This window comes from Archocentrus centrarchus, chromosome 5, assembly GCF_007364275.1.
Source record: "Archocentrus centrarchus isolate MPI-CPG fArcCen1 chromosome 5, fArcCen1, whole genome shotgun sequence".
Classification (NCBI taxonomy): domain Eukaryota; kingdom Metazoa; phylum Chordata; class Actinopteri; order Cichliformes; family Cichlidae; genus Archocentrus; species Archocentrus centrarchus.
In genome coordinates this window covers 13,073,201-13,100,321 of record NC_044350.1, presented here as the reverse complement: position 1 = coordinate 13,100,321, position 27,121 = coordinate 13,073,201, and the positions used below count along the sequence as shown (strand labels likewise).

Here is a 27,121-nt window from a genome sequence, read left to right as displayed (position 1 = left end):
TTATGACAGAACTTCAAAGGGCATAAAACATAGAAATTGATGGCGTTTTATATCCAAATGGTCCTCTTCAGACAGCTTTTCTGGCCATAATTCAACGCCATAACTGCGACCATATTTGAAATTTGATCAGACAGTAAAATGGAGAATCTTGATTGCACACCTCAAAACTGTGTTAGTTAGAGATATGCGAAGCATCCATGGCTTAGAATTTCAAGCTTCCTTGCAGCATCATCTATATTTGAAGCATTGTCTAATGAAGCATTGTATTCAATCAGAGCTGCCTGTGTTTACAAATAAAGCCAAATAGAGCCTTTTATTTCTCTCAGGGACCCTACATGTTAAAATACATACATATTAATGCACTAGACATAAATCTGGACAAAAACATCCAAGCTTTCAAATTCAAGTTAAGTCATTTTCACATAGATATAAATATATCATAAATGCAGCCACAAGGCAGTAATTCTATTTCTTTGTGTGTGTGTGTGTGTGTGTGTGTGTGTGTGTGTGTGTGTGTGTGTGTGTGTGTGTGTGTGTGTGTGTGTGTGTGTGTGTGTGTGTGTGTGTGTGTTTTTTTTGTGCATTATGAAATTGCTCTTTTAGGTTGTTGTTTCAGTTGTCAGTAAGCAGTTGTTTCACACAGCAGTGAAAGCTCCATAATGTATTCATCCTCATTGTTGGCAGAAATGTAGGTGCCTACTTGTGTGAATGGAAGTAAATTTGGCAGATTGCAGGTTTTATACCTAATTTGTGCTTTCTGATGAAACCCTTTAGTTAATGGGTTTCTGGGTCAATGTGTGTCTTCTGTTTTTATCTCTTTGTGTCCACATGTCTGTGTGTGTGTGTGTGTGTCTGTGTGTGTGTGTGTGTGCGGGTGTGTAATCACCTCATTGCTTTGGTGATTTACACTTCTCTGTATGTGTGAGTGAGGGGTGGCAGTGTACTCTCCACATAAAATAGTGAGTATGTAGTGAAAACAGGATTATGCCATTCATTCCCCGCAGTGGCCTGGATTGATGAGTCATCTGGTAAATAATAAAAACAGGTGCTACAACAAACTGTTGAGGATACAGAGCTTTATAAGAACGGCATGCTCGTATTCAGTGAGAAAAATGCACGTTATGTGTGTACTTACATCCCTGTTACCAGTAAAGTTAGTACTCTGTGTAAAGCATCAAATTCAAAATGAGATTGCTTGGTTTCACCATTTGAAACAATGTTGCCTTCGTGCTGTTTTCTAATAAATAAAGGCTTCAGGTGATTTGTAACTTGCTGTTTTTATTGATATTTTACACAGGTCCCAACCTTTTTGGATAGAGGTTTGTAGGTCAGTGGCTCAAATAAGACAGGAGTACAGATTGACAGATTGACCCTAAATGAAGACTTATCCAGGGCTTACATGAGCACACACACACTTTTCATCATTGACCTTTTAAACTTTATGAGCTCCTGCATTTTTGGTTGGGAAAAAAGACTGTAAGAAGTCCATTTTAACAGGTTAGACGTTCTTAGATGCATGTTTGTTCTACTCATGACACATAATGTGTAGCACATGTCATTTCATTCCAGTGAGTATGACATCAAGCTGCATGTGGGTATTTTAGCCACCGGGTCTGGGTTTGCCCACTGTCAGCAGTTTGATTCCTCTACTTCTGTCCTTCGGGTTCTTGAAGTGATCCTGATGTGAATGTGATGCTGTGTGACACACTGAGTCTGGAAGACATGGGGGGGGGGGGGGTTGCTCTGTGTGTGTGTGTGTGTGTGTGTGTGTGTGTGTGTGTGTGTGTGTGTGTGTGTGTGTGTGTGTGTGTGTGTGAGAACTCATTTGGCTCTCATGTGAAAAGATGCGAGACGATGTTGCATGCAGGTTGCATGCTACAGTACACCAACAGCATGGGGGACAAGAATAGACTCAGCACACTAGTAAGGATAGTATTTGGGGCTGATGGGTGTGTGCATGGTACTAGTGCACGTGAGGTCCCCCCCCCCCCCCCCCCCCACTGGTGATGTCAGCCCATGTACATTGTCCTACCACTAGCAGCGCATACGAGCCCATCCCCCTTCTGACTGGCCTGCGTCATCGGTGGAGCTGCTTTGGAGTGTTTCTTCATTGTACATTCGCTCACTGAACACACACACGTTGGAAACACATATATATGTATTTTATTATATATTACATTTCATCAGTGTCCTCATATTGGCATGCAGGTATCTGGTTTTGCATCATTACCCATTACTTCAAGGAAGTTAGTTTTACTTGATTTCACTATAACCCCAGGTGGTGAAGGGGTAAATAAGGACAAGCATACTCTATATTGACACACACACACATGCTTGCAGTCTGTCTCTCACACACACATATAACTGGTTTGGTAGTGATGTTTTTTTTAACAGAGGTAACCTCCTTAGTGAGTCGATTTTCAAAGCTTCCCTCGTTATAAACTTACAAGAATGCATATCGATATAGAAAACATGCATGCTGGAAAAAAACTTCTGCAACACAAAGCACAAGGAGCTGCCACAATCACGTTGTGCTGAACATGAAAACTTTGATCAATAGCCTATCGACTGCTGCTGCTGTATTATATGTCATCTGTGTCACCCTTGTCATCAAATGTCAGTCAGTGTTTATTAGGCAGCGTGCTGCCTGAGACACCATACCCTTTTAATGAGCTTATCCTCTAGATTGAACAGCTGCTTGACATTGTTGATGTCTGGTACAGCGTGACTTAATTGAGAACATGATGCTGTTGGACAGACACACAGCCTGGAAGTATGTGCAGTGAAATGTTGTATTTCTAGCTTCATCCAGCAAAAACATTTTGCGGCAGCATTATGCACATGCAACAAATTACAAAGACTGCTTAACGCAAGGTCTGTGCTTTCAGCACCTCTTTTTATTCCCCCCATCTCAGTCTCTTTGAAACAATAAATACCTGCCATCTTGCAGACCACACACATGCACGTTTGCTATGTCAGTGTCATGTTGTGACAGGGAAAAATTCAGTCTGTATAAACAGAATGTGGCATGGGTGAGAGAAAGAGAAAGAGAAAGGCGCAAGTGCAAGACAGCTGCAAGTCAAGAATGAGCAGCTCATGGCATTGTTGCAATTGTCAGCTGCTAACTGACTAAACTGAGTTGTGCTACCCCTCCCAGTGAGTTCATCCCTTCTACAACAGACACAAGCAAACTTGCATCCTTAATCACATTAACTAGCTGGGCAGATGTTGGTGCTTTTCTTGCTCTTCTGTGCTGTGACGTGTAAAACCAGCTGCGGGGTGTAAAAGGCTTGAAGAAGCGGGTGGGGCTGAGATTGTATGATGAGATCATTGTCTCCCATGATTTACGGTTGAAATGCTCCAGCACGTGACGGGTGTGACGCTGGTTTCTGGTTGTATCGGGCTGATCAGACACTCCAGCTGATCTTTGAAAAGTGAAGACAAGAAAATGAGATTAAAAGTATTAATTAATGTGAGGCTAAAATGCTGGTACTGAATATAAGGCCTGTATGTCTCTGTATCATGATTTTATATTGATTTCATTGATTTTACAGCTCAGCAGTGGCCCCTAATCTTCCAGAGTTATGCCTTTGTCAATCTGATCATCAGGGTTAATGTCTGAGTGTATGAGACTGTGATGTATGGTGACTGATTGCAGCTTAATTTGCAGTGGAATAAAATACAGATATTCTACAGTGTTATTCTATATATGTACGTGTACATGCTAGCTGTACACTGTCATTTTGGTCCCTTTTTATCTTCTTTAGGCCATGCCTTCACATCTCACCTTCTTCTGTTCTGCTTTTCTTTTAGAGTCACAGCCAGTTTAAACTTTTCACTGATATTTTTTTTTCCATATTACTATTATTCACTCTGATATTGTGGCTTACCGCTAATCCAAGAATCTCTCTAAAACAAGAGTTTAAATTGTCTGATTGCGGCCGCAGTATTTGTTTTTAGGTTAAGCCATGGTTCTTTTTCTCAGAAATGGCATTACTGAAAAGCAGCTCTGAGTAACCGTCTGGCTTTGTGTTCTCTCTGCAGGGCTGGAATTGATGATGTGGAGACAGATGTGGGAGAAATTGAAGCAAAGCTCGACAAGGTATGAATCCTTCTAATATGTTGGTTCTGTGGACTGTACTTCTCATTAAAAGATAAAATCAGCTGATAAAGTGAAAAAAAAAATCATGCATACACTTCTTTCAAGTTTTCTTTGTTTATAACACTTGAAACAGGACATTTGTGAATTTCATTGACTTTGTTTGAATTCTAAATACCAGCAGATGTCGAGGTTTTCTGAGTGCTACTTCCTTTACTCTCTACACTGTCGCTGTGATTTTATTCCTCTGCTCCTTTTTTCTATCCGTCTGTTGTTCTCACACGCCGTTATTTAAATGTCAAAGTTATTTAAATCATGAAAACACTGCAGGCACTTAATTAAATGTCGTAGGTTCATGCACTGAATATGAGATCGCCCATTTACAGTGAGAAAATACCAATTAATGCCAGCAAAGCTACTAGTGGTATACAAGGTTCACGTAGTGCAGTTTGTTACCTTAATGTGTGCTATATTTTCATTTTCATTTTTAATACAACAGCAACTTATTATTAATTGTAGGTATTCCAGAGATATAGAATAAAACTGTTTCCTTTATTCCATTTCATTCATGGCTGTTGGCGCACAGCAAGAAGGTCCTGGGTTTGAATCTTTCACCTGGCTGGTGCCTTTCTGTGTGGGGTTTGCATGTTTGCATGGATTTCTTTTCCAGCTTTCTTCCACAGTCCAAAGACATGCATGGATTAGGTTAATTAGCAATTCTAAATTGGCTGTAGGTGTGAATGTGAATGGTTGTCTGGCTCTCTGTGTTAGCCCTGCAATAGATGGCGACCTGTCCTCTTGCCCTATGATAGCTGGGATAGGCTCTAGCCCCTCTGTGACCTTGAATTGGATAAACAGAAGAAATTGGATGAATGGACATTTTTAAGGTTTTATCTGCTCTGAAGTGCATTTTGCCCAGATTATTTTCTCAGGAGTTCATTTTAAAGTTGCCACAATGACCAAAACTAGGAGACATATTTATTTAATACATATGTTACAGTTCATGTAACATTTCATAGTACTATCAGTCCAGCAGCTATATTAGTTTTGCCAAAATTATCCCATCAAACAAACAAACACTATTTGGACAAAAGTATTGGGCCATACCTCTTAACCTCTGAATTCAGGTGTTTTCAGTCCCATTGCCACAGGTGAATAAAATCAAACACCTAGCCATGTGAATGAATGGGTCGTTCTAAAGAGCTCACTGAATTTGAGTGTGGTATTGTAATAGGATGCCATCATTGGAACAAGTCACTTTGTGAAATTTATTCCCTCCTTGATATTCTGTAATTGGTATTATTGCAAAGTGGAAGAGTTTAGGAACCACAGTAACTCAGCCACAAAGTGTCAGGCTGTGTAAAGTTACAGAGCGGGGTCACTGAGTGCTGAGGCACGTAGGGCATAAATGTTGCCAACTCTCTGCTGATTCAGTAACTGCAGAGCTCCAAACCTTCGCAGGCATTAAAATCAACACAGATACTGTTGTTAATGCCAAACTGGAGCTTCATTCCTTAAATGTAGGTATTCACATCAGCTGCACTTTGATCAGGCTCTATGGTCTGTGGTATTAGTGGACGGTTAAAGGCAAATGGAATGACTGGAATAAATTTCATAGCTGCATGAAAACCCTATTAGTTACAGAGATAGCTCTTTATGGACTGTCTCAAACATCTGTCTTGAGGAAGTGAGCTGAGATATGCTCAGAGGTGGCAAAAGTACTGACATTCTATACTTAAGTAGAAGTACAAGTACTTGTGTTAAAAAATACTTTGGTAAAAGTTGAAGTACTGGTTCAATTTCTTTACTTAAGTAAAAGTAAAAAAGTACAGGCTCTGAAATGTACTCAAAGTAAGAAAGTAAAAGTAGCTTATTGGAGGACGTTTCTACCTGCTATTTTTCTGTAAGCTAACTGAACCTCATCATATTGTATATTATTGTAATAATATAAAAGGTATTAGGTACTAAACTGCAGTATTTTCATACAATCTTTGAATAACACAAAGTCAGCATACTTCAGTTTATTTTCCAGTCCTTACCTTTAATTCTAACCTCTCTTCTTCCTCTCCTGTCCTCTTTCTCCATCTCTGAGTGAACTTCTCTCTCTTTGCTCTCCCTGAAATACAGCAGCTCTTCTTTTAGCTAGCAGACACACTGTGTGACAAACTGCACACACTTTGTGTGTTTGCAGATATTTGTTGAGCATTTAGAAAGGTTGCATTTACCTGCCACACGTTACTGCCTTTATGCTCGCTCCTCTTCAGTAGCGCTAGCTAAGCTGTTTATGCAACTTACGGACTCGGTCCGGCCCGATTATAGCGCTATAAATGAGACATTAATTAAATGGGTTTGTGTATTTAATCCCTTTGTACGAGATAAGTCCGGTGATGGAGGATACGCCAGTACGATTGTCTCTTTTATGTTATTATTCCTCCATTTAGATCGTTTGATGTTTGACGGAAATGCAGACTTTTCTCAGACGTGTTAAACCTAAAGTAACGAGTCTGTTTGAAAATGTAAGAAGTAGAAAGTACAGATACTTGTGTAAAAATGTAGGGAGTAAAAGTAAAAAGTACTCAGAACAATAAATACTCAAGTAAAGTACAGATACCTGAAAAATGTACTTAAGTACAGTAACGAAGTATTTGTACTTCATTACTTCCCACCTCTGGATATGCTTATTCATATAAACTAATAAGGGTAGAAGTAAAAGAAAATTTAGAGGTGGAAATAACATTACCGTGGCTTCGTCCCTCTGAAGGTGAGTCTGAGACAGTTCTTCTAATGTCAGACTGCTGATCTTGTTCAGCCTGTAGACAAAATGAAATGTGGATTAACAACCCTCAATGTGAACTGCTAGGTTTGTTTAAATAAAGAAGTAGTTATTTAGATGGTTTGGGCATTTACTTAATATTGAAGTCCATCATTAAGGAGTCATATGATTAGAGCCCCTCACATTTTGCACATATGAACATCTACAGATGATTCCTGCCACCAACAGGTAAGGCAGGACCTTCTGTTGAACTTGGAGCTCCAATTCAGCTCCACTGAAAAATGAAAAGGCTCAGAGGTTAGAGGTTTCCACCAGGGAGGTTTGTTCTGTTCAGCAAGAGTCCTCCACCTACCCCGAAGCTGCCTGTGGTGACAGCAAAGAACCTCTTAGAGGAGTACATCAACATGATTGATGAAAGCTGAACCACTCGTTCACTGTCTGCAAATGTTTAGTGCTGTCCACTGGCTAACTGGAGTACTCAAATGAATCATTTTTGGAGTATATTTATTTTGCTTGTTGTGACCCAACAATTAATATAACACTATCAGTACTAAAGAGCATTTTTAATTAGACAAAATTGTAAAATGTCCATTCTGCACCTCATTGCCCATCAGAGACTCTGTAATTACGCCGTAATTGTTTTGGTCAGCTAACACAGAAAGGTCTGTTGTGTGGTACCAGATGTGGCATTTTGGCTTCAGGTGGACGCCTGCAGTCTTTCCAACTCATTTATTATATCGAGACACACAGACTGTGCCTCTAATGGCCATCCTCACACTCTGGGGGCTTAGGGCTGCACTCGATGAGATCACTTTGCCTCCATCAACCAATTTGTTGACATATATGTTGTCAGCCCAGCTTGGGAGCGTCATGCTTCATTGAATCTTCTATGGATTCCTGACAGCGCAGTTAAAATTTGGACTGCATCATACATCTTAAAAAAAAAACATGGTAAGTGTGAACATTTGGCAATTGATGCTTTTGATCTCAGCAGCCCATTTTAGCAATGTTCACGCAGCTGCAGGCGTTACCGTCAGCCACTCGGCAAAAATCACATACAGACAACCTTGGGAACCCTTGCACCAAATGTGATAATTAAAGGTTTACTAGACGCTCTTGTGCACCCCCCCCAACCCCACCCTTGCCAACACACATGCACACAAACACATATTTTCTGCTTCTGCGTAAGTGCCTTGGTAATGACAGTGTAACTTTCTGCAGCTTATCATGTTACTCGTGAAGTGGGAAAGCAATTGCAGAAACAGTTGTGATGTGGCATTTAAAGGCGTACATACTGTCATTGCCTGCACCTGGTAATATACATTTATGTTAATCATTTCAATTCAGCCATCATATAGCTCTGGCTATATAGTATACTATGCAGTAAATTATATTATTTGATTTCATTGATTAATTTCTCTGTGTGAAATGTACACTCCGTATTGACTCCCAAATCTTTTTAATACATAGCTTCGACTTATTGTGGTTATATCAGCAGTAATCTCCATTTAGACTTTATCAGTGGTAGTGCCGTGGCCCTGAGGTTACTGGCATCGGCATGTTGGTTGAATGGTCCAGCACTGGTACAAGTCCAAGTTTGTACAGACATTCGTGGTGTCCTGGGGTTCATATATGTAGCATTTTAATTTTTTTTTCCCCCAAAGATCATTTACTTCTTCAGTCTACCTTTATTAGGCATTGCAGCAGGTGCAGGTGTGTTTTTGTGATAACTCATATTTCACAGATTTCCCAGAGGTTTAAACAGACTGCTTACTGCTTGTTTCTTTTTTTTAAGGAGTAAATAAAAATCTTCCCGTATTCTATGTTGTAAAGCATATTAAAAAATTATTCATCCATAAATGAACATTAGTAATTTTTGCATCAACTTTGGCTCGTCCCTGAGGCACCTCAGGCCTAACACCCTCTTCACAAACCGTGTAGTGTCATCAAATAATCCTTTAGTGAAAAAAAAGTGCGTTTTACAAGAGCATGCACTCTACTTTTGGCAAATATTGTAGTTACACAACCTTGCATCTGTCAGTAGTGTTGCACAACAAACAGCTAATTACCAAGTGTTTGAAATCTTCATGATATATTATGTACCAAGTTGTGACTAAGTTGGTCTGTGGGATTTGGTTTGCAGCTTTAATCATAGCTGTGCAATATAGTCAGCTGCCTTTGATCAGCTCCTTCATTTGCATCTTTTCATTTGCTCATTTAGTCACTTTCTTAATAAGTACTCATTCCCGAAACAACAGCTTCACTAAGGCCTGCGCTGGCCTTGATACCAAAATGAGGATTATTCCAAATTTGAGTGTCCTCTCACATTCAGCATGTGAGCAGAAATTCTTTTAATCTTTGTTGGATTTACATCAGCACTTTGCCTATTAACATCCTCGCATCTCATTGTGTAAAACATGTGAGTCTTCAAATAGACTGTGTTCTTGTTTGGACATTAAAGTGATGTTTTTACTCCTCCCATTAGTTGGTGAAGCTGTGCAGCGGGATGATTGAGGCCGGCAGGGCCTATGTCAGCGCCAACAAACTCTTTGTTAACGGCATCAAAGACCTGTCCCAGCAGTGCAAGAAAGAGGAGATGATATCGGTGAGTAGGAGCAAAGATGTCCTCAACACTGAGCTCAAATCCTCTGAGGAATGTTTGAGTGTCAACTTCTCTGCAAGTGACCTCCCTTTGTCTTTTACTCGGACATTCCTACATGGAGTCGTCCAGTTGTTGTGAGCGCTGAAGATGTGACACGATGTGAGCAGGAGATGTTTACAGTGAGAGTTTGCATGGCTGCAAGCACAAAGACCTCAAACTGACTTTGTAGTTGTTTTAGAAAATCATTCGGATTCTCTTTCCTGTCAGTATGTGTGTTTAAATATAGATAAGTTCAGAAAATCTTATTATGTCAAAATGATGCTTATGTTCACGTGGAAACCTGAGCCTAACACTGTGCACTCATTAACCCAGGAATGCCTTGAAAAGTGTGGAGAAAGCCTGCAGGAGATGGTCAACTACCACACGGTGAGACACACACACACACACACACACACACACACACACACACACACACACACACACACACACAGTATGCTTTAGCCACAGGCGAGAGGTCAAGGTACTGTGCAGTTTGGAAACGCCCAGGTCTTCCTGGCATATTAACAGCTTTCAGGCATGCAGTCCTCCTGGGCCCAGTCTTGTACAACACTTGCACACGCACACACACACACACACACACACACACACACACACACACACAATTCAACTGTGACATCACTCAGTGACGGTGAATCTGTCCACACTGGCCAGTGATCGTGTGTGTCTGATTCAAACCACATGCTGGACCAGATGTGTATTGCAGCTTAATGCATAAACTTTCATTCACACAGGGCACACACACATACAAAACCACACACACACAAACACAGGTTTTCCCCACATGACTCCAGAGTGATTTCTCCTCATGACTCCTCATGAGTAATTTCTCACTTTATGAAAGCTTTCTCACACTGAGATGCTGATACGGGTTTGGAAAGCCCACAGCGGAAAGAGAAATTACAACATTTTAAAGTATTTACTTGGTTGAATTACAACCATGACATGACAATATGAGATAGTGTGTTGTGTTTTGAGTTGTTCACAAATTCCTGTTTATGCATGATGGATCCATGCATGACAAAATCAGGAACATAAAGAGGTCAGTAATGACACTGGAAAAAAAAAAAGTGAGGGAAGAAAATAAATACAAGATGAGAAAGGAAGTAACAAAAAGACACAACAGTTAAGAATCTGAAAATTTATAAGAAAAAAATACACATATTTTCCTGCTATTATTCCACGGTGAGGGTTATCCTTATCCTTAGATAAACCCTCTTCTTCTCCAACTTCAGGTCTCTGTAGCCTTGACCTTTATAAAGTCCAATCAAATCAAACCACTGCTTATTACATCACATCCATTATCCACATCAGACCAATAATTTCCTTTCTCTTTTTCTATAGAGGCAGTGTACTGTCTTTTTTTATCCATTACATGCTGTTTAATGTTTCCAGTTCCTGCTTATGTCACATAGCGCACCAATTTTAAGAATGCTGTTTCTTTTCCTCTGCCCTTTCACACCCTCTTAATACATCCTCTGCGCACCCTATTGTCTTGCTTTCCCTGTATTCACCCTTCTTAAAAAGATTATTTGCTTATGAATAGACAAGGGGAGGAAAAAATAAAGGATGCTTTTCTTTGTGATGACTTACACTTCCTTGAATCCTGACTGCTAACATGGTCCAAAAGTTTGCTCTGCCCTGACCCTCAGGGAGGGACTTCAACCCCCCTAAATGTGAGAGAAGAATCAAGGAGCAAAGAAGGGGACATTTGTCTGCATATGTCTCTGACACATCCATCATGGGGAAGAGGATGATATGAGGAAGATAAGGAAGGAGACACACTAGCGTAATAAAAAGCATCCATAGTTTTTTTTTTATTTGACCAACCATCATTTCCTGTTCCTACAACTTTTCAGCTGTCAAGCGTAAATGAGGGCATTAAAAAGAGAAACTGGTCTCTTGTTCTTGTTTGCTTAGCGGCCACAAGCAAACAGAAGCTTTGACTCTCCATCCCAGATGGGTACAGGAGACACAGACACTCTAGCAGACACATAGTGTCATGGTCCTGGGCCGTCTGCCCAGCGTTTCGTGTTTAGTTTTATTTTCCCTGAGTTTTGTTATTTCCCAGTTTGTTTTGATACTCTTGTTCCCTTTGTCCCTGTCTCCCCTGCTTCCATGGTCTTGTCTGTTTTGTCATTTTGTCTTAGCCCTGACCTCCTGTGTTTTCATGTTGAGTTTTATTCCTAGTGTTGTGACTAGTCTGCGTCTCTGTCCCGTGTCTGTGTGCCAGTCCCCCGTATGTAGTCTGCGTGTACCTGTTTTATTTTGCCAGTCTTCTTTTTCCTGTGCTTTGTGTTTAGTTTTGCTTCCTCTGTGATATTAGTTTCATTTGCTTCACCTGCTGTGCACTGCTGTTTCCTCTTGCCCTGATTACCTATTGTGTATTTAAGCCCTCAGTTTTCATCTATTCTTTGTCGTGTCGTCATCGCTCCCTATTCTGTGTGTCTCACTGTTCCTCCTCAGTTTTTGTCTAGCTCCCGTCCCAGTGTAGGTTCGTTTTTGTCTTTTGTTCCATCTTCCAAATAAACCACCTTAAGTTCACCCTCTGCTGAGTCCTGCATTTTGGGTCTAACCCCTCCAGCCACACAGCCCGACATGACACATAATATCTTTGAATTTCAGGACTAGTGCACGAGGAGGTGGAGTGCTGACATAATGTAGGTTGGGCTGGGTCACGCCCAGGGCACTATAATCAAGAGCAGGCCTGGGTGGAACAGTTGGATTAGTATGTATCTGATGGTGGTAATGTACCAAGATTGTTTCAGGTTTCATTTCTTATACAGGAAGCTGCAGATAAGTTACTCCCTGTCTTGGAAAGCGTCATACCTAAACCTACCTATTTTGCTCAACCCAAGTCACAAACTGTTCACGATCATGTCAGGTAGTTTTCCATTTTCAGCATTTTAATGATAATGCATGGTAGTGGCACCAAACAATCCACGGTTCAGTCCAGAGAGGAGACATAAATCCCCTTTGGGGTTGCGTCAGGAAGGGCATCTGGTGTAAAGATTTCCCACATCAAACATGTGGCACTACCTGCTGTGGCTACACCTTGTGAATAAAGGAGCAGCTGAAAGTAACTTTCTTAATGGTAAATGGACTTGGTTATATAGCGCCTTTATTCTACTACTAGTTTGAGCACTCAAAGCACTTTCTACTACAAGTCTCATCACACACACACATTCATACTGTGCTTTTTTTTACCTATAACTAAGCACTTTTATCTCACAAACACTCTGATGGATCAATCAGGGGCAACTTGGGATTCTTGCCCAGGGATCCTTTGACACAATTGAACTTCTGACTGGTAAATGAGCCACTCTTCCACTGAGCCACAGCCGCCCCAATGCTAATGATGAATGCATGTGAGAAATATGTGAAAATGGGAACTACAGACTAATAGAGTCATTCCAGTTTGGTTAGTTAGGCTGAGTTTAACTCTAGAATACTAATGTGCAGTTTTGTAACACTAAATTAGGTATATTTTACCTGATATAATATACATCCCATAAAATATATTAAAGTAGAACAATACATGGCAAATTGAAGTACTTTTCTTTGATTTCCCCCTAAACAATGTCTCATAAAATGAATCATTAACAAAAAATGTCTAAAAAGAATGTAAAAATGGAAATAGCAACTTGTTCTTTACTTCACACATTCCTGGGACATGTGAGCTTTGTCCAGTGAAGCCACAGTTTCCCTGCATCACTGACAACTGTGGGAGAGATAAACAAACAAACAAAAAAAATGTTTGAGAGGGGGAAAAAATGACCAGCTAAAAATATTTTTTTGACCATATGAATTCTGTATGCAACTCAGATAGCAGTACACAATAAAAATCACGACTACAATCACGTGGGTGAAAATTACCCAGCGTCCAAAGACATGCTCTGTGGAAAGTTTACAGATGCTTTTAAAGGAGTAAATCATTCTTAAGCTTGATTTTTTCCACTTGAAATTCCTGCAATTGTGATTTGTGTGTTCTACATTTGTAAAAACATACGACAAGCCACCTTGAGCAACATATCTGAGAGTCTGATCCATCGCATATTATCAGGCCCTGCAGGGATGTCATGTGGTCGGAGGCTTACACATACACTAAGCCCGTAATCCGCAATGTGTATGCTTGAAAATGAGGGATTGCTATAGAAAGTTTAATCCAAGTAATTGTCGTATATACTGTCCGCATGCGTATGATTATAAAGCAGTCACAATTACTTTAAGTCCTTTTCTTTGCGTCTACGTGATGTGGGTGCACGTGTGTTGCACATAGAGAAATCAAAAAGTCACATGCTTTTCCTTAATATATTTATAGTATAATATCAACAGCAGTCACTTTGGGTGCATTATATGGCAGAAATATAAAAATGGAAACAAGATCATTTCCTACATGGAGAGAAGAGTTGCTCACAATGCATAAGAAGCGGAGGAAAGCGTAAGAGGAGGAGAGCTGTCAGGAGAGGGAGAGGAAGAGGAGAGGAAATCCCATCGTTAACAGGAAGTAAAATGTGGAATCAAATATACCTAAAATTCTGTGGAGGCAGTAGCAGAGTGTGTTCACGTGTGGGTTTTCTCATCTGTCTCCAGTTCAGCTCCTCTCTGCCTGTGGTTTAAGTGGCTAAAGGAATAACATGAAAGGGCTCATACTGCCATCTTGTGCCGAGATTGGGGAACTACAGATTTGTAGATTTAATCTAGTCACCAAATTCATTATTTGCTCTTTATCTGCTGTGCACTGTGACTCGTATAATATTGCTTCCTTCTATCTGCCCGCAGATTTTGTTTGACCAGGCTCAGAGGTCGATCAAACAGCAGCTTCACACCTTCATTAAAGAGTGAGTATCTCATCAGAGTTTGAGTAGCTTAAAGTACCTAATGCATATTCGAATAGGTAAGAAGTGATGGAAATTCAGATTTCAGGGCACCAAGTATTTCCTCCAGGGGGGGAATCACTTCCCCCACTTGTGTTAAAGTGCACTTGAGCGAGATGTTGAACCAGTAGCTATATGAAGGCCATATGGCATGATGGATGTTTTCTTATATAACCTTCAAATTTTAGAATTTCCATCTAGTCCCCTAGTTATTTTGTTGAGCTTGCATTTTTTTTGTGACCACATGCAGAAAGCTTCCAGTAATAACAGAAATAAAAAAATTTTTTTGCTCACACCATGCGATTTGGCAAAAACGCAGTGAATTCTAAGCTCTCCGTCTCTCATGCTGCTTGCACCAGGGACATCAGGAAGTTCAAGGACACCAAGAAGCAGTTTGATCGAGTGCGTGAGGACATGGAGCTGGCACAGGTCAAGAACGCGCAGGCACCGAGGAACAAGGTGCACGAGGCGGAGGAGGCGACGCAGGCCCTCATCCTCAGCCGCAAAGCTTTTCGGCACCTGGCCCTGGACTATGTGCTGCAGGTGAGACAGACGGAGCGCAAATACTAGCTGCTATTACCAGTGTCCTCCTATAGGTGGCGCTGTCGATCAACTTCTGTTGAACCCATGCACACAGCTCTTGATTGGGTCCCTTAGCTCTCTCCTCATCTTAAACATAAAGCCTGAAATCTAGAGTTTTCTTTTTCTCTTTGTTTCTCACAGATTAATGTGCTTCAAGCCAAGAAGAAATTTGAAATCCTGGATGCAGTGAGTGACTTGTATCTTCACATGAACACCTGAATACAGTTGGCATGTTTTGACTGTATCACTTGTGTCACGTTTTGTTTTCCTTTGTCTCGTACAGATGCTGTCATTCATGCGAGCCCAGTATACTTTGTTCCAACAAGGCTTTAACATCCTGGATGAGATTGACCCCTATATGAAAAAACTGGCTGCACAGGTAAGACAAACCAAACAAACCCAAAACATTACTATTATCACTCGATAAAGAATCTATACCTTCTTGATTTTAAGTGTCTTTTCATTTTTAAAAACATATTTTACTGTATTTTAGTGTTCACTCACTCATCTGTTCTGTGCAGCTTGATCAGCTGGTCATCGACTCGGCCATGGAGAAGAGGGAGCTGGAGCACAAACATGCCCTCATCCAGCAGAGAGTGAGACAGCATCACAGCTCTTATCTTTGAGCCCACATTGCCATAACAGTTCATCCCTGTGATCTCTTCTTCCAAGGAAAACTAGGGCAACTTTCCCCGTCTCATATGCTCCCAAATCAGATCAGAATACAAAATACAGTGATGTGGAGACTCTACAGCATTCAGTATTACACTTGCATACATGTGTTTAGACATGCCAAAACTTACAGCACAGATGGTTCCCCTCTATTTTTCTTCTTTTAAAGGCCTTTCCACGACTATAGCAGGCTTCTCTTTTTGCAGCCAGGTCTGTGCAGATTCTCCCGTCATAGCATAGAAGAACTTGTGACAGTAATCTGTTGATCTCAGATATCTTTTATGCACACAAGAATGTTAGATATGTTTCCTTAAAGGCTGATAAACTGGATTTTTTTTGTTTGTTTATATTTTCAGCTCTCTCTCAGCATGACAGGTACTTCCTAATTCAGTAGAAGTTGGCAACAAAATACTGGAATTAAATTTGGTATTTGTCTGGCAGGGTTAAAAAAAAACAAAACGAAAAAGATCTAATAGTGACATCAGATGCCTTTATGTGGAAAACAAAGGTGTGAACTATTTTTACCTTGTTTGTTTTGTGACTATCCTGTTTTCTTCCTATAAAGTTTGACAGCTACTTACAGACAGCCTACTGCATTTTTTGCATTCAGGCTTATAGTAAGAGCAAGAAAGTGGTTCCTCCAAATGTGCACGAATCACTCCGCTTAAAGACAAACAACCCTTTAACCATCCCCATCCCCCAGCAGGCACACTCATGCACAGATGCATAAAAAAATCATCCATCTGTTGTTGGAAGAAATGCCAAAAATATGTCTGTTTTTCTGCCAGAAGCCCTTCCCTCCAATGGATTAAATTTGCCGAGCGGCGGCATCCTGCCAGACTTGACAAACGGCTTTGTGAATGGCATAATGACCTTTTCGGCAACGCGTCCTTTTTAATCTGTAAAACCTGCACTGAGTTGTAATACTTGGTTTGGATTTTTTTGATTGTTTTAGACCAAAACACTTCATGTCTAACGTGCCATGATTATTAAGTTCTTTTAATGAAATGAAGAACAGCTGTGTGTTTTTCAGCAGCCCTCAGATGCAGCCCGCTTGTGTATCGAGATGTGCTGAACACTCACCATGAATAGAACATGTCTTGCAGCTGCACATATTTAGTTAGTTCTGGTGAAATCGATGCAGCCTCATTCTTCCTATAATACATTTCTTTCTCCCTCTCTCATGCTCTCACTTCATTGTGTCCTCACTTGACCGCTTCCTCAAGACTCTGATGCAGGTGAGTTTGTTTTTCTATCTACCTCAGCCACTACATTTACCTGTAGCTTGATGGATTCAGTTGACCATACAAATGTTCGAGTTTTATTCGCGGTTTAGAAAATGAAATGGTGTGCGGAGCATCGCAGTGGCGGAGGGTTAAAGTAAGCACATCTGTGCTTTGCAACTGTTGGCCCGTATTTTGACCCGCCGTGTTTGGCTCTAGCATCAGGTTTCTTGTGTTGAGTGGTGTAGATTTTCAGATGATCCTTGAAGTTTGTATTCAAGGTTCAAGGTCGCGTTATCTGGAAATTTAAATATAAACATCTTTAAATATTACTGGTTCAAATTTAGTGCATATTTAAATTTTTTCTTCTTTTTTTTTAATCTTGAAAGTAATCTCACTTTACATGAGAACCTGAATATTTTCTTGCACCAGGAGGTGCTTATCTACCAATCATTGTTTGTGTGCCTGTGTGTGTGGTAGCAGTAGCTGTTTATGCATGGAGAGTGGTTTTGTTGGAATCACTTAGGCTGATGCAGAAATCAGTTTGCTGTTCTCTGAGTATAGGGTGAGCAACGTTTCTTCAGCACCGATGGACCCTTCTACAAATTACTAGCACAGACTTGCTCTTAAACAGCTATTATAGTAGTGGATGCTGTTGAAATAAGTAACCACAATGACCCAGAGATCTACTATTATTATTTTCAGTTGTTAAATAAATCATGACAGTCATAGTTTAAACACACAGATCTGATCTGAGGACAGCTCATTGAGTTCTCTGACACTGTCCTCTACTGTAGTTCCTGCTCTGATAATCAAGCATCTGTTTATCACCAACACAGTGCTGGTGCCCAGTGCTGGTTTGGAGCCAGTTTTGCCATTTGAGAACCAACCCTTATTCTGACAGGTTTGAGAACCAAAGGTTACAACTGCCAGCTTACAGTCAAAGTCAACAGACGGCATTAAGATGCACAGCCGGGAGTTGAATGTGAGGGCAAGCGATGGAAAAAGATTACAAAGAGCAGAGGACAGAGAGAGGGGGGAAAAAATGGTCCAGACACCAACTGACGATGGTATGTGGTCAGCCAGAGAGAGGCAGTCACAGACAGAAAATATCAAAGATGTTTAGATCAGATGTCTACCATCATTCTTTGGAAGTGCTTTTATCAAAAAAAATGCAAAAAAAAAAAAAGCCTGAAGTAACATGAAGACATAAAAAGGCTTGTTGCATCAAGAGATTAAGGAGAAAACACTGCCATGAGCCATTCCAGTTTTTTTTTCACTGAACGCTGACATCTTTTTTCCCCCCCTGCTATTCCTTCTATATGCAAATGTAGTAGTAGTGTGGGAAGCAGCACTATGAGACGCCAGAAGTTGTGAAATATAGATGCAGCACTCAGGGTAAAATAAGACAGACTGATGAAAGTAGTTAAGTCAGAATTTAATATAGATGAAAATGTTAGTGTGGGGTTATCTGAAATTGATATTTGTGACATTCAGATAAAGATGAACCGGTAATGGAGTGATGAGTGAGAATCCAATTTTTTTATTACTGTTTTACACAGTCTGGCCTTCTTTTTTGCCTGTCTCCTTACCTCACCCTTCCTTTGATCGCCATGGTGGCTTCCTCTCTGTTTCACCCTGTCCTCCTCCACTGATCACATGCTCCCCTCTTTCTTTTCTTTTGCAACAGTTCTTTTTGTGTGCAGAACGTCATTGTGGCTCCCCGGGGAACTGGTGCCTCAGCTCTCTCCTCCTCTATTGTCACCACTTCTAACTGTACAACATTTTCAAATCAGTGAAAGGCAAACAAAAAGAGACAAAAAAAAAGACAGGCAGTGAAGATTAATATTAAACATTTTGTAAACGACTTTTATCTATAAATCGCCTCCACTTTTATCAGTTTGTGTTACTTCCATCACATGCATGTTTCCTTGCAGTGCATTAAGATGAGGGATTTTTAAGAATTTTCTGTTGACTCGAGACAGCTACAGTGGTTGATGGTCCTAAAAAGGCCCCTAAACTTTTCTGCAGGAGTTGTGTTAGGCATTGTTTCAGCACAATGTCTCTGGTGTGATGGATTATTATATAACATGATGGGTGCCTTATTAAACGGGTATGCCTATAATGTTATTCACTATATACAAATCATCATAAGTAGCATCTTAAGGTATGAAACTGTTCAACATGTCTTAAGCGGTCTAACCTGTATATTGCCAGAAATGCATGTTTAGGATCCCCTGTTTGGCTCAGCGCAGTTATGTGGCTTCCTGCGCCTTTGGGCTACTTGTGCGCTTGCATTCTTGCACGGGCCTAGCTGATTTAAGGTGGGAAGCGGGGCCTCTGGGCTGGTGTTTGGGGAGCAATAATATCAGCCTGATTAAGCAGGAAAGGTTTTTAGAGCTGCAGACAGATGGAAAGTTGGCTCCCACAGAAGAAGTCCGGGGCGGGGGTTAAAGGGCAGCCTTAAATCGCCGGTGGGGCGGAGATGAGGTATAGCTACTTTAGGGCCGCACATGCAGCCGGAAAATAAAATGTTTGATCTCCAGCCCCGCGGTGGCAGCTGTATGCTAATGAGCTCCCGGACCGGGTCCACGCGGCCGGGGCAGCGGCACGAGCGCGCTCCTGTTCCGCTGACAGTGTCTGTACTCGCGTGAGGCGCACGCTTCTCTCCTTTGTCATCATTTATTTATTAAGTTTTTTATTAAGTTATTTATTATTATACTTACGAATTCGTAATGCTGTTGGATGCCGGTGTGATAACGATGAAGATATTTGGCAGATTGAGCTACACGTTGGTGAGCCTATTTATTTATTCAGCCGTCAGTGAGCCTGAAGTCAGTTTTGAGGAGAGCTTCTGTTTGGCGCTGGTGGGCTGTAATTCTGCATTCAAGTTTTTCCATTGGTGAACAGACAGGCGGTTTAAAAGTTTAAAATGCAAGAATTAAATGGGGGCAAATCGGAGTTCAGAGACTCAGACTTGACAGTATGAGTATGCCAAATGCCAACAGCGGTGTTCCTCCAAATGGTGGATATTGCTTTGTTTAATCAAAGTGCTTCTGTGTTGTTTTTTTTATTCCATGAAGTTGATCATTAAACGCCCCGTTAGACTGTAAGTCCGTGCAAATATGTCTTCCTGCGTGCGCACAAGCGGTCCTTGAATTTAGGGAAACACCTCCAGGTGTGAATGCCTCAGCAGCAGCCGGTGGACAGACAAGCTGTTGTCACATCCCACCATGTTTTTGCGTCATATGGCCTGCGTATTTTTTGACACCAACCTGGAAGAAAAACATGGGTGTTGCTGAAGAATTTGGCTTTATTCTAGTACCTCCATGTCACATGGACATTCTCCTTCTTATCTTTGGCGGAATCTTAACAGTTCATGCCGGTGAATTGGAGATGAATTGTTGTGTGTGGGAGGATCAATGAAAAGGACTCAATGCTTTTAACAAAGCTAAAAGGAAAGTGGAAAATTAAAGGGGTTTTCCTGAACCGAAAGTATGTGTGTGTTGTGGTCTGTGTGCAGCCTGCCATATGTTCAGCACTACCTCAAAGTTTCACCTAACATAAGGAAACCTAACATCAGCCTCAGCTCTCATTTCAGTCTGTGCACTTTTGTTCTTCACTTTGCTGAGCAGGTGGCATCTAACTCTAGAGGCCTTTCTTGGCCAATCCAAGAAATATAAATAGATACAAAAAGTTTGGCTGAATGATTGCGAGTTCTTGACATGCTCTTTAACCGCGTTGTGTAACGGATCCTGATTATTGTCGAGGCAAAGCTATTGTATGAGTCCCCGATAAAGTTCCATAGCCATTTGTAGTGCCCAGATGGCCTTCACACTAATTGTATCACACAAACAATTACTTCATATGTTCTCTCTGCAGGATTTTTCCTATGATGACCCCAAGCTGGAATTCAATGTGGATGCACCCAATGGTGTGGTTATGGAGGGCTACCTGTTTAAGAGGGCCAGCAATGCATTCAAGACCTGGAACAGGTAAAATGAAAAGTTAAGATCGGTAACTGAATAGAACAGAGGTTAGCTAACACATCAGCAATAACCTGTACATATAGAAAACACACTAACAAGATTGGGGGGGGGTCATCTTTCCACCACTGATTACCTCTGTGGGGCTCTCAGAATTTTATGTAAAATAACTCTAGGAGAACAAATAATGTTCTCCAGTAACCTCCACTGAGTCAGTCAGTTTCATTGAATTGATTTATTACATAGTTGGCGTGATGAGTGCCCCCCCCATAGAGCAGACTTCAGCATAGAGACACTTGATTCAGCCTATCTCTGCCTCACACTAAAAGTCTGATTTCATACCTTCAACCCCTTCCAGGCGGTGGTTTTCTATACAAAACAGCCAGCTGGTCTACCAAAAGAAACTCAAGGTACAATTTGATTTTTTTTTTTTTTTTAAATAAAAATCTAAATCTATAAATTTTGTGTCTTTATGCAAGGATTTTGTCACCACTTTAGTTAAACAGCACATTAGAGTTCTTGATTCTACTTGCCATGATTTACACATTGGCAGAGAATAAAGGGACCAACCAATGACTTGTCTTTCTTGTCAGACCTGCCACTAACCTTTGCTTGTTGTTCTGACACTCCCCTCTGTTACTGGCAGGATTCTTTGACAGTGGTGGTTGAAGATCTGAGGTTGTGTTCAGTCAAACCATGTGAAGATAATGAGAGGCGATTTTGCTTTGAGGTGGTTTCACCCACTAAGTAAGTGTGTGTGTGTGTGTGTGTGTGTGTGTGCGCGTGCATGTGTGCGTGCGTGCAACCACAGAAGTTCACACCCAAAATTATTCTTTCTTTAGTATTTTTTTTTTTTTTTAGATTTTGACTTTATTTCTGTGGGATTCAACAAACTAAAGCTAAAACAGTAACATTACACAGATATGGCATTTATAACTAGCTTCTATAAACCTGTAGGAGCTGTATGCTGCAGGCTGAGTCTGAGAAGCTGAGGCAGGCTTGGATCCAGGCCGTCCAGGCAAGCATCGCTTCTGCTTACAAAGACATCACTGACAACTATTACATTGAGGTACAAGCAAACACATTTAACCACACTCAGTAACACGGACTGCTGTAACACAGAAAAGCCTTAATTTTTCATTACAAATCGCTCCTCAGCTCTTACTGAATCTCTGTCTCTAACTTGTAACACAGCGCTTGGACCGGACAGCCTCACCCTCCACCAGTAGCATCGACTCTGCCAGTGAGCCCAGAGAGAGGGGGGAGAGGGCTGACAAAGGAGTTCGGGGAGGAGGAGAGAGCCTCCTCCAGCGGGTGCAGAGCCTGCCAGGCAATGAGCTGTGCAGTGACTGCGGACAAACGGCTCCCTGCTGGGCCTCCATCAACCTGGGAGTGCTGCTCTGCATTGAGTGCTCAGGGATCCACAGGTGACTGTACACTAAGGGTGCACAGTTATTATTTCACAGTCACGGAAACTGTGTGAACTGGAATTATTTTCAAGGATGGAAAATCCAAGATGCAGGAGGCAGGCAAAAATAACAAAAGGCGAGCCATTTATTTTGGCTAATGTCCAACAGGTGAACAAACATAAATCCAACTAAAGCCACATAGAAAGTCAAAGGGGAAGACATGTAGGCAAGCAGGTTGAATACACAGACAACATGACAAAGAAGAAAGAAGGCTATAAGTACACAAAAATATAACAGAGGAAATCAGAAACTCAGAAATATACTAACACCAAATCTAAACAATAATCATCAAAACAAGGCCAAAACCCAGGGATCCTGACAGATTGGGCCCCACCCCCCCGCTGGCCTGTACTCACCCTTACCCTGAACAGTCTTGTGCAGAACATGAAATTCATGACACTGCATTTTTAACTAAATTTAAGAAGCAGTGACTCACTGTCCGCTCACATATTAGTCACTTAAAGTGATTTTCAGTTAGGCAGCTGTCATTGAAGAAGTGTTGGAGAAGCATGCTGGGGCATGGTTAACAAACATACTGCATGCCTATGTGGCCAAATCCAACTGAACACCTGCAGTGAACACACTCAGCAAACAAACTGGATGTTAAACTGGCTTTGTCATTTTGTTTTCTTTGTTGTTTCTGGCAAGTTCTACCAGATTAGCCAACTCAAAAGCAAACTGTCTTAGATAAGGTTATTAAAAATAGCAAGTTCTTTCTAGAGGAGAGATACCATGTCACGCATCATCCTCTGATGAAGTGACATTTATCCTGTTTTTACCACATTTGCATTCAAGCATCCCGTTACATTCACATGAAAGTGCTGTAGTTCCTCTTTGGAATGCCAAAGTCATATAGCCTCATCAATCAAACTGTAGCTATAAAAACTAAATATTATTTAGGTTTCTACTAAATTTAATTGAAAAATGTATGTGAATAAATAAGAGAAACTAGCAAAAAAAAAAAAAAAAAAAGCTGTGTCTTTCCATACTGGGTTTGCCATCTGTGTGTATAATTTAAGTAATAAGACAATACTGTTTTTACTTAAGTTTTAAAGACCTCCAGGTTCTTATGAGCATAGCAAAACAGTGAATGTTTGCCTCTAGCTTCAGGCCCCAGGCAGTTATATAAAAGTAGCAAAAATAAATTGTGCTAAAATCTTGAGGTTAGATAAAAACTCTTTTTAATCTCTCTTTTTTTCCTTGTTTCTTTCAGGAGTTTAGGCGTCCATTTCTCTAAAGTGCGTTCACTGACGTTAGACTCGTGGGAGCCAGAATTACTTAAGGTGCACCTTTCAAACACTTTGCCTACAGCTCATCCTGTCTGTGCTGTCTTCCCACCTCGCCACCCCCACCCCACCCAGAAGAGTTACATGTCTTATTCCTTTAGTGCATTTCTAATGCAATTTTAATTAGCCCTTTTAAATATGTTCACTTTCTGTGTTCTCTCTCATCTTTGTTCCCTTATTTTATATTTAGCTGATGTGTGAATTGGGAAATACTGTGATCAACCAGATTTATGAGGGATCCTGTGAGGAACTTAGAGCAAAGAAACCAGGACCCTCCAGTTCAAGGTCTGTCTTTATAATCAGAATAACATTATTATGAGAAGCATTTCTGAAAAAGGAGCCCTCTCTGACAAAAAAAAAAAAAGCCTAAAGATTGTACAGATACCTGGGCTGCACTTAATTGTCTGTGCCCATTTCTTACGATCATGTCCTTCCAGACAGGAGAAAGAGGCCTGGATCAAATCTAAATATGTGGAAAAACGCTTCCTGAAGAAGATTAGTGGCAGCGAGGCATTGGTGGAGGGTGAAAGGAAGTCTCGTCCCTGGACAGTGAAGAAATGCCAGCGACACAGCAGCTCTGTTCGGGCCCCCAACAAGGCTCGTAGGAAATACCACCGCTATGAACCTGGCAGTGCCTCACCGGCAAACCTCTCAGCAGGTCAGTGTGGGGACTTCACTTCTCTGTAGTCTTATGTGTAAATAGAGGTTGCATCACTGAAGTCCAGACTGAAACTTTGTTTTGATGTTTTGTCCTTCTGCAGCAGCTGCAGCAAAGTTTCGCCGGGACTCCCTGTTCTGTCCAGATGAGTTGGACTCATTATTTTCCTACTTTGACACTGGCTCTGGGCCTCGCAGTAAGTCCACCACACAATGAGTTCATACAGCTACATTTTAACATTATTGTAGCCAGAGAAGATTTAGGTAAACAAAATAACTCAAAGCGAAGTTCTTATTGCAGTTTTTGACATATTTTTCATTTCCTGTGCAATCCTACCAGTGATGTGTCTTCATGTAGTGCAGTATGTGCTAAGTAATGATTAACGTGTCCGTGGCTTGGCAATGCTTGGCCCTGCAGGTCTCAGCAGTGACAGCGGCCTGGGAGGAAGTACTGACGGCAGCACAGACATTCTGGCTTTTGGCTCAGTGGTGGACAGTGTAACAGAGGAAGGTATGTGTGCTTGTGGGTTGGCTCCAGAATATCATCAAGTGTGATACCAGTGTCAGTAGTTAGAATTTAAATTATATCTTGTTACATGTATTTATATTGGCCCTCGTTCTTCTGTTAAATTGCTCACCCGCAGAAGAGGAGTCAGAGGAGTCCTCCAGTGGTGAGGTGGAGATTGAACAGGAAGTGCCATCAGACCCTGAAGACCCAAGGGAACTCCACCCCGGGGCGCTGCTGTACCGATCTTCCCGACTCCACAACCTGCCACTCATGGCGGAGGCTTTGGCACACGGTGCTGATGTACATGCTGCTTGTGAGGAAGAGGAGGGAAAAACGCCACTCATTCAGGCTGTGACAGGGGTGAGACTCTCTGTGATCAACATGACTGAGTATTTTGGTTTAGATAAACCGGTGTGGGAGTATACCAATAATTTGCTTTAATTTATTAAATTGCTATATAGACTGTCTGAAAAGATGACGTTCAAGATTTAGGATCCAGAATTTATGATAACAGTTATAACAGTTATAAACACAGCAATAGATTCTTAAAAACAAGAGACTCCACACAAACATATTGTCGGCTGTTATAAACAGCACCCATTAGACTTAAAATTCTCTCCATCTGTCTCTTTGTCAGGGCTCCTTGATAGCTTGTGAGTTCTTGCTACAGAATGGGGCTGATGTGAACCAGAGGGACATGAGAGGCAGGGGCCCTCTGCATCATGCAACCTACTTGGGGCATACTGGGTAAGTGGCAAAAAAGCTTATAAGCTTATAAGTCTGTGACTTTCATAATGTTTTACGCCAGATACTCTTCCTGATGCAACCCCAAAGGGGATTTGTGTCTCCGGCTGGCATTGAACCAGCAACCTTTTCTCTTGCCAAGCAAATATGTAAACCACTACACTTAGGAAGCCACCTAAAATGTGGAAGTTGTAGGTATTAACATTCAGTGAACACACTGAGCAATAGCAGTGAATACCTTTTGTTTCAAATGTTAAATGCATGAGGTAATCTTTCCCTAAAACAAAACTGAGCTGCCTAACAAGTTTTGGTACACCTGGTCATTTTAAAAAGGAAAAACCACAGGAAACATAACTGTTAAAAAACACACACGCAAAACATCTCTGTGGTATGCTACACAACGGACATCATGAGTAATCACCTGAAATGATTTGAAACAGCTTCGACAGGACCTGAAACTTCAGTCAAAAGTGTGAAGAAGAGAAACAAAAGATGACAGCAATCAATGAAAGACATATCAATAAGTCATCACATGTGCATTCCACAAAATGTGTCATATCCCAGCTATTTTAGTCTTAACTGATGTTTCAAAGTGGACCTAATATCCTTTCCATCTCCATATTTTTATTCTTGGATGCTGCTAGAGTAGTGTTTTTAAAATAATCCTCCTTTATCTTATACTTTGTGAAACCACATGTCTGAAACAAGTTGTTTTAGCTCCTCTTCCTTTAAGCCAAGTTTCTTGTAATTGGCTACCCATGATAAACAGATGGTTTGACCAGCAGGTGGTGGGAAATCCCTCATATGATGTGCTGGAGATGATCATATTGGGGATATCCACTCTCTGTGATCTTATTCAGTCTAGAGTAGAACTTGTACATGCACATTTTTTTTAAGCTTTTAGTCACGTCTAATATGAGAATCCACCATTGTAACAATGTGTATGATGACAGGAAATAAGACAACGCATAATAGGTCAGTTTTAAGCTCTTTGTCTGCCCATCTTTGTTTGTACAGTCAGGTTTGTCTGTTCCTGAAAAGAGGAGCATCACAGACGGAGGTGGATGAGCAAGGTCATGACCCTTTAAGCATCGCTGTCCAGGCTGCCAATGCAGACATCGTCACCCTGTAAGCCATTCTGAGTCAGATTTTTCTCACTCAGTCATTCATGTTTTGAGAAGTTGAAGTTAATCAGTGATTAATTAAAAGTAACTGATGTGGAAGAACATGTATTATTTTATGCTTTTGATGAACAAACAACAAACTTTGCAAACAGCAACAATTCAAATGGAATCAGCTGAACTTCAGTGGAGGGCATGTGGATCATTCGTAGTATTGATCCATGCTTTAATCCATGTGACAAAAAAAAAAGTGCTTGCACCAGCCTGTTTTTCAAACTTGGAATGCACTGTGAACAAACCAAACATTCACCTCACAGTCTTTATCAGCAGATGGAGTGTGACCGTTTTTTTTTTTTTTTTTTTGTTAATTTAGAGCAAAAAGGAAAAAAAGCTTTTAAGTTACATTTGGCTGCTAAAATGTATAATTTTAATGTTTCTACCATTGTTATGAAAGCTGATAAATCC

General features: G+C 41.0%; 1 protein-coding gene across 3 annotated transcripts in view; it reads left to right on the top strand.

The window, feature by feature from the left end:
• LOC115780183 (arf-GAP with coiled-coil, ANK repeat and PH domain-containing protein 3-like) overlaps positions 1 to 27,121 on the top strand; it is a 56,233-nt gene that overhangs the window by 23,583 nt on the left and 5,529 nt on the right. For 2 of the 3 annotated variants that reach the window (XM_030729226.1, XM_030729228.1), the window contains exons 2-23: positions 4,045 to 4,102; positions 9,358 to 9,477; positions 9,847 to 9,900; positions 14,314 to 14,372; positions 14,768 to 14,951; positions 15,132 to 15,176; positions 15,274 to 15,369; positions 15,512 to 15,586; positions 16,889 to 16,900; positions 20,768 to 20,880; positions 21,230 to 21,281; positions 21,518 to 21,618; positions 21,829 to 21,940; positions 22,066 to 22,298; positions 23,554 to 23,623; positions 23,817 to 23,911; positions 24,064 to 24,284; positions 24,388 to 24,480; positions 24,693 to 24,794; positions 24,928 to 25,151; positions 25,429 to 25,538; positions 26,553 to 26,663. In XM_030729226.1, coding sequence (XP_030585086.1) covers positions 4,045 to 4,102; positions 9,358 to 9,477; positions 9,847 to 9,900; positions 14,314 to 14,372; positions 14,768 to 14,951; positions 15,132 to 15,176; positions 15,274 to 15,369; positions 15,512 to 15,586; positions 16,889 to 16,900; positions 20,768 to 20,880; positions 21,230 to 21,281; positions 21,518 to 21,618; positions 21,829 to 21,940; positions 22,066 to 22,298; positions 23,554 to 23,623; positions 23,817 to 23,911; positions 24,064 to 24,284; positions 24,388 to 24,480; positions 24,693 to 24,794; positions 24,928 to 25,151; positions 25,429 to 25,538; positions 26,553 to 26,663 — 2,340 coding nt within the window. The remainder of the gene's footprint in view (positions 1 to 4,044; positions 4,103 to 9,357; positions 9,478 to 9,846; positions 9,901 to 14,313; positions 14,373 to 14,767; positions 14,952 to 15,131; positions 15,177 to 15,273; positions 15,370 to 15,511; positions 15,587 to 16,888; positions 16,901 to 20,767; positions 20,881 to 21,229; positions 21,282 to 21,517; positions 21,619 to 21,828; positions 21,941 to 22,065; positions 22,299 to 23,553; positions 23,624 to 23,816; positions 23,912 to 24,063; positions 24,285 to 24,387; positions 24,481 to 24,692; positions 24,795 to 24,927; positions 25,152 to 25,428; positions 25,539 to 26,552; positions 26,664 to 27,121) is intronic. The other variant, XM_030729229.1, reaches the window with a different exon arrangement.